The 13,368-nt window shown below is 39.9% G+C and overlaps 1 protein-coding gene across 13 annotated transcripts in view; it reads left to right on the top strand.

Annotated features, from left to right (window-relative positions):
- The window catches only part of Cadps2 (calcium dependent secretion activator 2), a 521,450-nt gene that overhangs the window by 502,699 nt on the left and 5,383 nt on the right, over positions 1-13,368 (top strand). For all 13 annotated transcript variants that reach the window (XM_041675424.1, XM_041675418.1, XM_041675426.1 and 10 more), the window contains one exon: positions 12,170-12,274. In XM_041675424.1, coding sequence (XP_041531358.1) covers positions 12,170-12,274 — 105 coding nt within the window. The remainder of the gene's footprint in view (positions 1-12,169; positions 12,275-13,368) is intronic.

Genomic DNA, 13,368 nt, shown 5'->3' with positions numbered 1-13,368 from the left:
ACGAGAAATTTAGCACTCCTGTGACACCTGTGCCATACATAGCCTTTTCCCTTCTCTGTCAGGAGAAAGGATGGATCGTGCACGTTCAGCCGGGTCTTTGAGGATCTCTGAAGAGACTTCTTTCTCTCCTTATGCTATGTGCATTTTCTGTCTCCCTGTACACTAAAGATAGATTTTAAAAGTTGGTTTTCTGGATCCTGGAGGCAGACTCCTGCTCATCTCCCGTCATGTGGTTCTGTCCCTCTTGCAGCTAGGTCAGCGCTTTGTTTTCCGGGGGTCATTGTGTTTTTACTTGCGTATATTCCTGTTTTGTTTTACCTGCTGTACTTGAGCACTGAAGTTGTTTGACCGCTGCTGAGGTACATGCAGCCAAACCTTCTGGGTAGAGATGGTCTCCTCGGCCTCCTTCCATGTGACTCAGAAGGTACTCTTGACTGCCTCCCCCTCAGACTTTGTTTTGCTTTAAAAAGGTATTCTCACGTTACAGCATCCTGGTTGTCTTGCTCATTTGCATGACTAACCCTCCTTTTAATGTTATTCTTTGTAAGTGTAAGAATTTATTTTTAAAAAAGCATCTACTTTTGATGTACAATGTGTGCCAAAATAGCTTTGGCAAGTCCGGGCGCCGTTCTGAGAGGCCAAAGGCCCTCATTTGAATCTGAGCTGCAGCTGAATTAAAACTCGAGAAACTTGAGATAAGCGTGCCTAATTGCCTAAAGAGAAACTCAACGAGGAGGGGAAAAAAAAAGAATGTAGCTTGTTGATCTTATTTCTTTGATAATTCAAAAGAATCTTCAAGACATTCGTGGACTCCTTAAACTTCAGTTCTTGAAATGTGATCATGGTCCACAATTGTCACTTGGCACATGCCCAGAAACACACATCTTTGCATGAGGCACCTGGACATCTGTGGCGGCGCTGGTAGAATCAGCTAATTAACAACACAGGCTTAAACAGGCACCTCATCTGGCAGTACAGTTAGTTGCCTGATGGTGCTCAGCAGGATTTGGTAGTGCTTTTTATTTTTCTATCCTAATGGTCTGCCGCCCGCCTAATTTTGCCTTATTGTCAGTCACTACTTACCGCGGCTTGGGGCCCTCCCAGGAGGCTAAATTATTATCAAAGGATTAGGGCGATGTAGCCTTGCAGTTCTGACATTTCTGATTACTCGTCTATGCCAGAACACTAATTAGCTGTGACTAATTAAGAAAAATGCCCCTGCCATAGAAAACCATTTAAAAGAACCGAGAAGGAGAAAAGCAATTCAAAAGCTGAGCAGTGCTCAGCTTCGCTGATGCTCTTTAGATTTCCACCAGAGCCGTAACTCACCTTTAATTGTGCTCGGAATTAAGGGGGAGGGGGAGACACTGGCTGAATGGTTGGGAGATATTTTGCTTGCCTAAGAGAAAAAAATGTGGCCGACACCCTAAGATGTCTCTGCGATGCTGAAATTGTCCTGACCCCACAGAAGGTGACAAGATTTTCACGTGGGAGAAATGTTTCTAAACCACCGCTTGCAGAATCTTCCATCTCTGTCACACACTGAAGCCACTAACAACACGTTGGTGGAGTGCCCCTGGAGATGTTAAAACAGTGTTGAGCTTATGCACTGGTGTTGGATGGGTAGTAAGGAGAATGTGGAACCAAGAAGGGACGCGGCTTCCTGCTTCTTTCACCTAGGCTTGTCTGGGGGTTCTAACTCTCACATGCAGAGTCTGGTACGTGTAGAGTCTCACATGTAGAGTCTGACAGCCGACCTGGCATGCCTGCACAGCATCAGGCCACCGGTGGCTTATTACTGAAAAATGCCCGGGCTCCCTTGAGGCCAACATCTCTACCACTTGACCAGTGCAGTGTTTGTGCAGAACCGATAGCTGCTCTCCTTCCTTTCAATCCTTACTCCATAAGCAGACAACACACACGGCTTCCATGCCAATTTCCGTAGTCGCTTTCTGGATTCTGCTTCCGTGAGTCCCCTCCCTAGCAGCTCCTCCATGCACCCCCCTCTGCAGGTTTTGGCACCATTTGCTGGTGAGCACAGCGGTGTCAGCTAGGTTGCCAATATTGGCTAAATCCACATTTAAAAAAATCTACATGGCAAAGTAGCTTTTGGCAGAATCGTTATTCAGGGTAGTTCCCGAATGATTTGACAGAAAGCTGAACTGAAGAACAACTCCTCAAGATGCTTATAAAACAGCTGACCCAATGAGAGCCTCTATTTCCTCATCTCGGTTCTTGCCAACGAAAGATAGAAATCGGAATTTTGCTATCTTAATGTGGGCAGACTATTTGATTTATGAAAACGAAAAGTTCTAACGCCTGCCTCATCTCAATTCTTCATGCTGCATTTTGAGCTTACTTCCTCCTTTCCTCTCACTGGAGAACAAAACACAGATTCTTAGCGTCCTCCGAGGCAATAATCCTTCCTAGGCATGAAGACTGTTATTACAGCGCCTGTCATATCTGTCTACTCCCAGATAAATAATCCCCATTTGTTTAACTTCTCATCATAGGCCCCTTCCCTAACCCTTTAATCATTGCCATGGCTAGGCTTTGAAATTTCTCAAGGTGTTCACTGTCGTGCTCTGAGTAGGGATAAGATGCGGCCTCTGAATGTGGCTGGACAAGATTCTTTCAAACCGTGTTCCTACAAACGCACGGATTCATAGCTCTCCCACATGGATGCCCTGCCATCTCCTTGAACTTGTTTCCACTACTGGAGTTCTTTCTGCTAACTTTCCCTTTAGCCACTCCTGTCTGCGTTTGTGTCTTGGTATTGAACACCCTTTAAGGTGGCTATTGTGCATGTCGAGCATGTAAAAGACAAGCCTACTACCCTATTCAATTGCCATGTGTAAATAATAGTGGTGAACACTGGAATACCAATGTTAGGTGTTAACTGTAGCATGTGTAGTTGGCTTCTAAACAGAAGAGACTCCAGCCTCTCTTATTACTCTCATTGTTTTCATGCAGCCTGTATTTATTGATCCCCTCTAAAAATCACACAGTGTAAACAGCCAGAAGCCTGTTGCTATCCAGTGCCTGCCCAAAAGGAGTTTATATTCTAAGAGCACACAGACCTTCATGAGAAGTAGTTAATTTTCACACTGTTTCAGCTACAGAGTAGTCACAGATGGATTTACGGATGAGAACGCAATGCAGGACTACATTGAGTACCCTTTCAGATCACTCGATAGTGGTTATTTCTTTATTTCTCTCCGTTTCAGATAGATGATTGAAAAGCTGCCAGAGATTTAGCACCAACGCAGTTCGTACCCAGTCCCAGGGTTTCACTGTCAAATTCAGAAACTGAAAGGTCATAGCACAGAAGGTCTCCTCTCTCTACCCTCCTTGGGTTCTTAGGCTCCAAGAGAATCTCATGCATCTTCAAAGAGATGTCCACACTTCCACAGCAATAGAAGGGACTCACAAGGTCAGCAGGTGTAGAGATTTCCCAGATGTGTGACCCACTAGTGGAAGTCCTCCTGTAGTACAGCCAGAGCCTCAGATAACCAGAAGAGCAGGTGACAGGACTTTCTGGAGAGGCAGTTTGATGCTTGGGTGACAGTCTGGAAGCCAGTCCGGAGCTGACAGAATCATCCCTTGCATCGCTAATGTGGCTTCATGTATGAATGCACATAGATGGACACGGACATTTTTTCATTCATGATTCTTTTTTCTTCTCATCTCTCGTCACCTAAAATGAAATGACTGTCATATGTTAAGCTCCATTTTAGTCCTATGTTCCATTTCTTTAGATAAATACAATGGCCTCCTTGATAATTTCAACAACTTTAGTATCTGTTGGATTTTTGGAGTGCTAAGGTTTAAACTCATGCTTGCAGGAAGTTACTCTACGGATGGAGCAATTTATTAAATACCTATTAAATTTTTTCTATTGATAAAATTGATTCAAAACAGCAGTGACTCTAACCCTAAGACAAGTCTGTCCTTTTCCTATAGAAAAGTCTTACTATTATATATATGTGTATATATAATATAAATACACATAGTATTTCATATTTCCAAATAGATTTTTTTAAAGTCCATCAACAAATTTGTAATGTATGTTGTGGTCCAAACACTCTGCCAAGGGCTAAAGATAGCGATCAAACTCAGGTTCTATGAATGCACTGCGGCTACTCACATCTTGTGGTGGGCTGATAAACACATTGTGCAGTAATATTATCAACACCTGGCTAGGATATAAGCAGCATGAAACATGAAAGCACCCAAGTCTCCCTTGTTGAAAATAGTATTTCTTTCATAGCAGACAATAATGAGTTGATAATAATGCTAATACCAAAAATACGACAGCACTAATACGAATGAATAGCCAAGGAGATGGAGTTGGTAATAAAATTCCACACCAATGGGCAAGCTGAGAAACCAAAGGCACAGAGAGGCCCAACCTAAGGCAGAGCCATTGATTCTGTGGTTGCTGCACGCCCACTATGGGAATACAGAATGGTAGCCACTTACTTCATTCCCTGTATTCTTTCAATACACGATTTTTGGAATGCTTCCCATTCATGCATACAGTAAATTCTCAAGCCTAGATCATATCTTGAAGTTAAATTGCGCCATTTAGTATTAATTCCTAAAGTTTACTGTATCTCTCTTTAGGGTCTTATGTCATTGATTTAAAATATATTATTAACCAAAACTTTATATACAGTGTGCAAATTGCCATCCAACCAAAATTAAAATAGTCATAGTACCCAAAGAAAATCAACTCTTTAATTTATTTCAGTGTCCTAGACATTTACAGACACTGTTATGACAGGAAGGCATACTGATTTCTGGTAAACCATCTTTTGGTGTTCAAATAGTAACCAAACCAGTATTCACCCATCATGAGTTAGTAGCAGGGAAGAGGGGAATAACTGTTTACTGTGTGGTACCAGCCTGAGAGCATCAGAAGAACTGTACAATGGACTGACAGAGGCAGTTGCCTACTTGATAATAAATATTTTAAAACAATATCGATGTTGATACCCTATATAGAATAAGGAAAATGTATTAAAAGGAAGAGGCTTTGTGGCTATTAAAGAGCAGTGAGCTAAACAGAGCCTCTGCACCTTGCAGTGTGTGGAACTGGTGCTGTTCTATAAGCTACTCTGCCCTGGGGCTGAAGAGGACCTAATTCAGAACCTCCTTACCTACAGGAATCATGGATAGTTAAAAGGAGGAAATCTGGAACCCCAGTGGCAGTGAAGTTCGTTTCTGCATTCAGCGAGTGTCTACTAGATGCCAGCACTCCCTTGTTGGCACATCCTACCTTTTTCTTCCTTTAGTGAAATAAACCTGCCTGTGGGAGGGAGAGGCAAGAAGGTCAGCTCAGGGTCACCTTCAAGTGTATTTGGAGCTCAAGGTCATCTTAAGCTTCATGAGAATCTTTCACAAAATAAATAAATGGGCAGAGAAAAGTTTATAATTTGTGAAACATCAAGGTGTTTTGTTATACCTAAAACAAAACAAATCCCCCTAATCGTAAAACATCAACTAAAACATGTATCATCTGTATCATTCTAATTTTAGTATATATGCTGCTGAAACAAGCTCTTTTGAGTATTTCTTAAACATTACACAATAGGGCAAGCAAACAGACTTTGTAGGGGGAGATTATAGAAGAAATTTATAAAATAGTTGTTTGACTATTCTAACAAGAAATATGGTTCTTCAAAGAATTTACTTATATTGCATATTACATTAGCAGATTTGTAGGTATGTTTGGTGTCTGACAGATTGGATTTCTTAAAGTTGAAAGAAACTTTGGTGAGCATCTTTGGAATGATTGAGAGAAATCCCTTGGATTTGTCAAAGTATTGTGTTGTGTTCCATCAACAGCCACCAGGAATTTAAAGGGTTGTTTTCTTGTTTTTATGCTAGAAGCTTCAAATTGCATCAAAGGAATTTTTGGTGACAGAACAGAAATCTAACTTGTTTTCAGAAAGGAAATACAATTGCATAATTATAGACATAGACTTTGGAGCCAAAACATAAAATAAAAATCTTATATGCTATATAGATCTGAATTAGTAAATTATTTAATTTAAATCCAGTGTTCGACTTAATGAATATGCAAGTATGCAAAAATGTTAATAACATTTACTTTGTTGAAATTAATAGTTGGATTTAGTTCATTTTATTTAAGCCTCACATAAAAAGTCCCTGATGCCTTTATAATCAGAATTATAGTATTGACATAAGGCTGGAGAAGTAGCTCAGATAGTAAAGTGATTGCCTAACATGCACGCAGCTCTGTCTCAAAATAATTAGTACTAATATAAAACAAAAGCAATACAAGCGCTAATCCACGTTTCTATAACTCTCATTCGTTCCTCACGCACTCTATTGTTTCATCCTTATAATATCTATAGTTCATTAAGAGAGAAAAGATGAACGGAATTAAAAGCAAAATGACAGACAATAGAAAGCTCTAGAAGTCAAAACTTTTCGTGTTTCTTTATGCTGAAAGAATGAAGTGATGGCCAAGCAGCATATACAAACTGATAGAATGGAAAGTTGACTTTTCCTTTCAGTTTAGTTTTATGTGGCTCACAAGTTCATTGTGCCTTTTTTGTTAAATTAAATCAAATGTAATTTCATTTCACCGTGTTTTTGACCCATTGTTGGGAGTAGAGTACGGAGCCTCACACATGCTAAGCACGTGTTCTACCTTGAACTGTACAGAGCTATTGAGTTAGAACTAGCTTACATGATATGCACCTCCTCGTACAGGTGAGGAAACTGTGGCACAGACAAGTTGTTTGACCAAGTCACTGAAGCAAATAGTAGATTTGGAGGTTTGTACTGGTCTTCCTCCTATCCTTCCCAGAGGCTATTTTCTGTTCCTCGGTGTCTGGTTGCTCGTCCTCAGCAGCTATGTCCAGGAGATACCCTGGACCCCACCACATCCTCCGTGGCCACCTCTGTGCCAAGCTGACAGAGTATCAGCTGGTAGAACACACCCTTTGTTTTTAATTGCAGTGAATTGGTTTCAGTTTTCCTTAAACACAACACTTCAGACTTTTCTCAGCTAAGGCACAGCCATAAAGGGCTCTGCTTGAGACGTAAAATTGTGCTTTGGAGTCTGTTCTGTGATTCTGGACAGTTTCCCTGTGATGCCTAGAATTTGGGGGTGGGGTGGCATTATTGTATCAAATTGACATTAATATCAAATTTGCATTTGAGTGTTTAGAAATGGGAAATGAATGAAATAGAGGCACAAATATTGTTACGTGTACTGCTGGCAGAGTAAGGACGGATACCCAATAAAGCGTGCATGTTTTTCCTGTGCTGCTAAACTGCAGGGCACCAGTATTTCTAAATTTTTGTTTCTCTCTAGAGCTACGAAGTGGTCCCAGAGGGTGGCTCATAGTTCTCAGTCATGCCAAAACCTTCATTGTTTTTAGATTTTTTTGTTTGTTCTTTAATTCAATTGAACTATTGGATTTTTAACGTTCACATTTGCTAAAATGAGATTTCCTGGATTTTATTCCATTTCATCAGTGATTTGGCTCTTTAAAATAGCCATTCCACCACACTGTAGTGCCCTGGAAAATATTGGTCCTTCCTCTCTCTTTCTCTCCTCCTTTCCTCCTTCCCTTCTCCTTCCTCCCTTCTTTCTTACTTTCTCCCTTTTTCCTTCCTTCCCCTCTCCTTCCTTCCTCATATTCTCCTTCCTTCCTTTCTGTTTTTTACCTACTGAGACAAACGTAACTAGAGAAGGATGAAAATATACCAAGTGGTTGGGCCAATTCATAATCAATAAAAATCTAAACACTTAAGCGGAAAACACATCCCCGATCTGTGCCATGGCGAGGCAGCTATTTTTCCTTCACTATCATCATCAGAGGCTGCATTCTGCCAGAAATCACTTGCTTGAAGCAGCCTCCATATATAAACCCTATGGGGTCTTGGGATTCAGATTTAGGAATATCAGCCACAGAGGGTCTAAAGGCATTGTGCATTAGTATGTATTGAGACCTCGTTCCAGGTGGCGAGCAGCTGGACTTTCGAAAAATAAAACTTCCAAAATAAATGTGAAGTGCTTGTTCCCAGGCGATAAGTGTTATACTTAATGGAATCATCCTCCAAATGTTAGAAATGAGGCAAAAAGGGGAGTTGTGCATATTTAATATATTTGTTTTGTATCTCCTCTAGTCAACAGAATAATGACATTCCTTAACTACTTCTCTTTAACTTGCATGAAGAAAGCACGGTATGTTGCTAAATCTCTTTTCACCGGCTCTGCGGAGAAACAACTTTAATCCTTGTTAGAAAATTGCCGAGGCTGAGGCTGACAAAGAGCTCATGCCTGTTCCATTGTTAGTGCTCCCGGGCCCCAAGAGCAGAGCCCTTTACAGCTGCGTGGATCCCGCCCGGCTCAGCTGCACTATTTAGGAGCAGAGGTTTGTCAATTTCTATTGACAATGGAGAGAGATTTTCAGGGCCTGTAGCAGTGCTGACACAGTTGGGGATCAATGCCAGCCATTCAGCCTGCACCCTCTTTCGTTGCTTTGGTTTGTTAATTCAAGACTAAAGGTCCACGGAGGGGGTTCAGGGTGTTTAAGAAGGCTGATGAACTGCGAGCGTTTATGGCCCTGGTGTGGCAATTTCCATAGTCAGTGGCAACTCCTGGCACTGAGGGAGCTGTGCCCCTGTTGACCCTCTTGTTATTAAAAATGCACGAGGGCTGCGCTCCTCAATATTTCCACACTCTTTCATTGTCAATACCACCTTCTGAGCCCTTCAGCTTGTTGCTTGCTCTAAAGATCTTCTTAGATTGGGTTTGAAAACTTCACCTTAAACACTAGATTAGACTGATGTTCTGTTTTCCGTGCTCCTGTTGATTTGTTGAACCTTCCCAGGGCTGGAAAGCAAGTAGCAGCTTGATGGGGAGACGGGCTGCTAATATGATTTACCAGTCTGCAGTCATGCACAATACGTGTGAATAAATACAGGGGTCTCGCAGAGTCAACCCTGGCCTTTCCTTTTCTTTTCTTTTTGCTTTAAAAGAGATATCTCAAGAAAATGGAGTGAGTGATGCATGCCCTTACAGGAGCTGAATGAACCACAAAAGGAAAAAAGGAGCTTTTTTTTTTTTTTTTTTTTTTTGGTTAAAATGGTAGACTGTTATCATGTATTTCTGCAGAGAAATATATATATATATAATATACTGTTGCTGCTTTATTCCTGAGTAGAACCAGAGCCCAGAGCAAGGAGTAAAATGTAAACGCCATTTCCTGGGCTCCAGCCAGGCTGCGCCCTTCTTGTATGTTTCTGAAAGGAAAGCAAGTGATCACATAAGTTACCTTATAAAATTAGCTTCTCAGAGTGAAAAAGACATTTCCTAACGTCCTGGCTCCTCTGCATATTCACCCTCTCAGGGTTCTTTTTTCCCCCTTTGTTTCACGCAAAGGCTTGCTTTGCTTTGACTTGATAAGGCAAGTGAAGCTAACCCAATTTTGACTCTTCTCAAGATGAACAAAAGGGGGACCTACTGTATTTTCACCCCTGAGAAAAGATTTGTATTAACTCCAGCATCAAAATATCAAACTGCAAGAAGTTTCTGTTTTGGTGGCTTTGTTGGGAAGGGATGAGTGATCCCGTTTCATCACAGGCAGGAAAGCTGCAGTGGAGTGGGGTGATGTTGTCCCTAGCCTGCTCCTAGTAGAAGCTAGGTTGAGCCCTGAGCTCTAAGCCACTGTTCTCCCTAATCATTTCCTCAACTTAGCCACAGTTATTCTCCAGGCGACCTTGATTTAAATCAGAAGCGCGCATTCTGAACTGATGGGATAATGTTTCCTGGAAGCCTTTGCCTCTGGACTGAGATATTTGACTTAAAGTCAGATGACAAGGAAGCAGCTTCAACACTTCCCTTAGCTACCGTCCCGTTCATCTCTATTTCTAGAGTTGCATTTAGATTATGTTCTTCTCAAGTTCATGCTCTCTGAATTTATAATTTGGGTATTATGTTTGAAATCTTAGATTAATAATTTCCGTGTTCTCCTAAGTATTCTTTTCATTCTAGCATTAGCATAGAAATCATTTATACAAGATGGGAAATGAAATTAAAATCATTTGAAAGGAGGATTTTTTTAAGGACATAGAAGTGTATGTTGAGTGGTTTTCTGGGAGTGTTTCATTTCTCTCAGACTTGTTCAACTCACCATACACCTGTATAGGCTAATGTATTGGCTGCTGCCTTGGGCAAGCCTTTAAACAGTGTTTATTTTCTCTCCTCCAACAAGAAAGAGAAAATTTTTATCCCATACAAAGAAACTAGAATATCTAAAATTCTAATTCATTTGGACAGCATTTTAAGTTCCAAAATTGTCTCTTGAGTGTGGTGGCAACGGAGTAAGCGTTTGGTCCTGTATGCTAACTCAATACTGTCAGTCATACCCGAGTGTTCAGCTACATCAAAACAGAAGCCACCAGGACTAAGTACTAAGTGGAAATAAGTGAATATAAAATTAATGTCAGAAATAAAAGGTTGTATGTATCCTTAAAAGATTTTTGAGATCTCACATATCAGTTGAAGTGCTACATCTACTAGCCATGGGTTTTATAAAAATTTATGAGTGTAGGTATCTGAATCTTGTAAAACATTTTAATATATTTTGACATGTGCTTAAGAGGAAACAAATTTCCGTTAGGAAAGAACAGTAACTATTTAAGTCTCAGTCTAGTCTGAAATGTAAAACTTGGAATTCAGTAATCTGTTTGGTCATATTTAGTAAATCAGCTCATTTTAATTTGCTTATCACATTTTATGCATGCAGTTTCAATAGAGTAACAAGTTCATAGAAACAGATGAAATGTGTGACTAACTCATTTTTTACTTGTACTTAACCTGTGATTTCTTGCTCTGTTAAATTGTCTTGACGTTAAATTGTCAATAAGTCCAAGCCTGGATGAATTTAAAACTTGCAGAACTTAAGATTTACAGAAGTTAGATTTTATTGTGTGTAAATAATATGGAGAAAAAAATATTTAAGATTTTTTTTAGCATCTGTGTTTGGATTCCTTAAAACAGATACAAATATGGTATGTCGCTATGCTTAGGTATACAAGCAGCACACAGAAATCTCTCTCAAAATACTCCTTTCATTTTGTAAACGCCATATTGATGTAGATATTTCTCTGTTACCTCAATGAGCGGCAGCATTAGTATACCATTGCCAACCCTGGGCTCTATCATGGAATCATTGAACCCCTTAAAATGTCACAGTTAATATCAGATGCCTTTTTGGAAAATAGGAGACCAAACCATTCTTTTATGATTTTTTTCTGATCATTGTATATTATATTGCACAGAAACAGGGAATTGCCTCCAAAGAATTTTAGTTTTTTGCCCTCAACAGGGTTGTAATAAATGGAAAAATTATAAAGCCTCCAAAAATATTTGCAAAGCAAAGCAGACCTTTCCTTTCATAATCTGGGTAATGACATATGCTTTGTGATTCTTACTGCACAAGAATTCTGTCTCGACAAGGCTCCTTCCTGTGATCTGAGTAAATGTTGGTTTAAGTACTATTTAAACATCTTGGCAACTGCCTCATAACTGATTTATTACAAAAAGATGATCAGGGATCACCATTTAGTAAACTGTGGATACTTTTTGCCATCCTTCAAAATGTTATTTCTAGGCATTGACATCATGACTTATGTTCTAACACTCCTACTGTCTGAATTTTTCATAGCATGAAGACCAATAGGAAATTTCCCTTTGAAAATGATTTACCTGGTGTGTGTGTGTGTGTGTGTGTGTGTGTGTGTGTGTGTGTGTGTGTTTTCCCCCGCAGCTTGGCCATCCATTCAGTCCCACAATATGTATTTAGTGCCCATTGTTACTTACAAATTGCAAAGCAATCCGCTAGGCTGCAAAGTGCAAAAACACAGTTTCCCATGAATATGTTACAGCTAAACACTGTAATGCTAATTCGTGTAAAGAACAGCCTGGGTCAGCTCAGCAGATATGCCACCCGAACGTACAATTCTGTTAACAGGAAATTATAGCATTATTGACTTCAAGTGCTGATCTGTGGTCATTTCGGAGTGCTTCATTACCCTCTCATTACTGAATCTGTTAAATGAATACTGCAGAGATTGTTTTCTTTTTCTGTCCCCCTCCCCTCCACCCCGTCCTTCTCTCCAGCAATGGTACAGCAATTCCATGAAAGTCATTTGTGTGTGGCTGGCTGACAGACTAGACCTTCAGCTTCATATTTACCAACTGAAGACGCTCATCAAGATTGTGAAGGTAAAGGAGAAGTGTTGAAATTTTAAATTGCCCACCAAAAGCTGTAAGGAACAGTGGTAAGTTACCATCCCACCAAAAGAGGGACAACAAGGTTGCTGTAACTGAGTGGCGGATGTAAGTACTTACAGTGCAAGACAGTGTACATCAGTCTCCCTAGCGCATGTATTTGAGTGTGGTTGGTCTGTAATGATTTTACATTCATTGGCATAAAAATAAAGTGCATTCCTCATGTTTATTGGGGTCATGTATTAATCATGGGGACTTTTGATTTGTACTTTCCAATGAAATTAGGAGAATGTGTGATTTTACCATGCCCTATTAACACATTACACACGGTCACTGCCTGACTCTTTTTGGAAATCTGCCTCTCCTTATATGTAAAAGTTGGCCATTTTGAGTGTTAGAGATCATCTAAAATGGTTAACACCAATCTTACATGTACTCAACAGAACACTTGGACTGTCGCCTATAGGTACTACCCTATATATGTTGTCTTTAACGAGTGGGAATTTAAAATAATATATCTATTCAATGTAATTTTTTCACTTTGTAAATTTTAGTGGAGGCTAAAATTTACTTCAAGATTAACTTGTCTTAAATTGAAACAGTATTTTAGTATTATAGCTGAAAACAAACTGATAAACAAGGGTTTTTCATACAGAAGACCTATATATCCATTTTGGTGTTTTTATTAGTGATGCCTATGTAGATGTAATATGTAATGTGTCATGGATGTATGATCATACACACAGTACTTCTCAGTGTGCCATTTTGACCTAAAACTCTTAGTCCCCTGAGGATTTGCCAGAACTAAAGGTCTTTTGGAATCAGGAACTAGTGATAAGACTAGATCCATAGATCCCAGAAGACTAATTCCATACTGAAGTTTGCAAGTACCACTAAGTTACAGCTTTAAAAGACGTTTCAAGGCACAGTAAAAATTTACCACCATTCTTTTGGTTCCTACAGTCTACTTCAAATACAAATTACTTTGTGCTACTGACCCACAGTTATCACAAATCATTATCATACCTGAATTCTGTGCCAAATTCAGATCTGGACTATTTGAATCAAAGGTAGAACGTGAAGTATGC

This window comes from Microtus oregoni, unplaced genomic scaffold, assembly GCF_018167655.1.
Source record: "Microtus oregoni isolate MIOR12 unplaced genomic scaffold, Mior012 000026F_ref0000081, whole genome shotgun sequence".
Lineage (NCBI taxonomy): Eukaryota > Metazoa > Chordata > Mammalia > Rodentia > Cricetidae > Microtus > Microtus oregoni.
The sequence above is the reverse complement of the archived record's forward strand: the minus strand, read 5'-3'. Positions and strand labels throughout refer to the sequence as shown.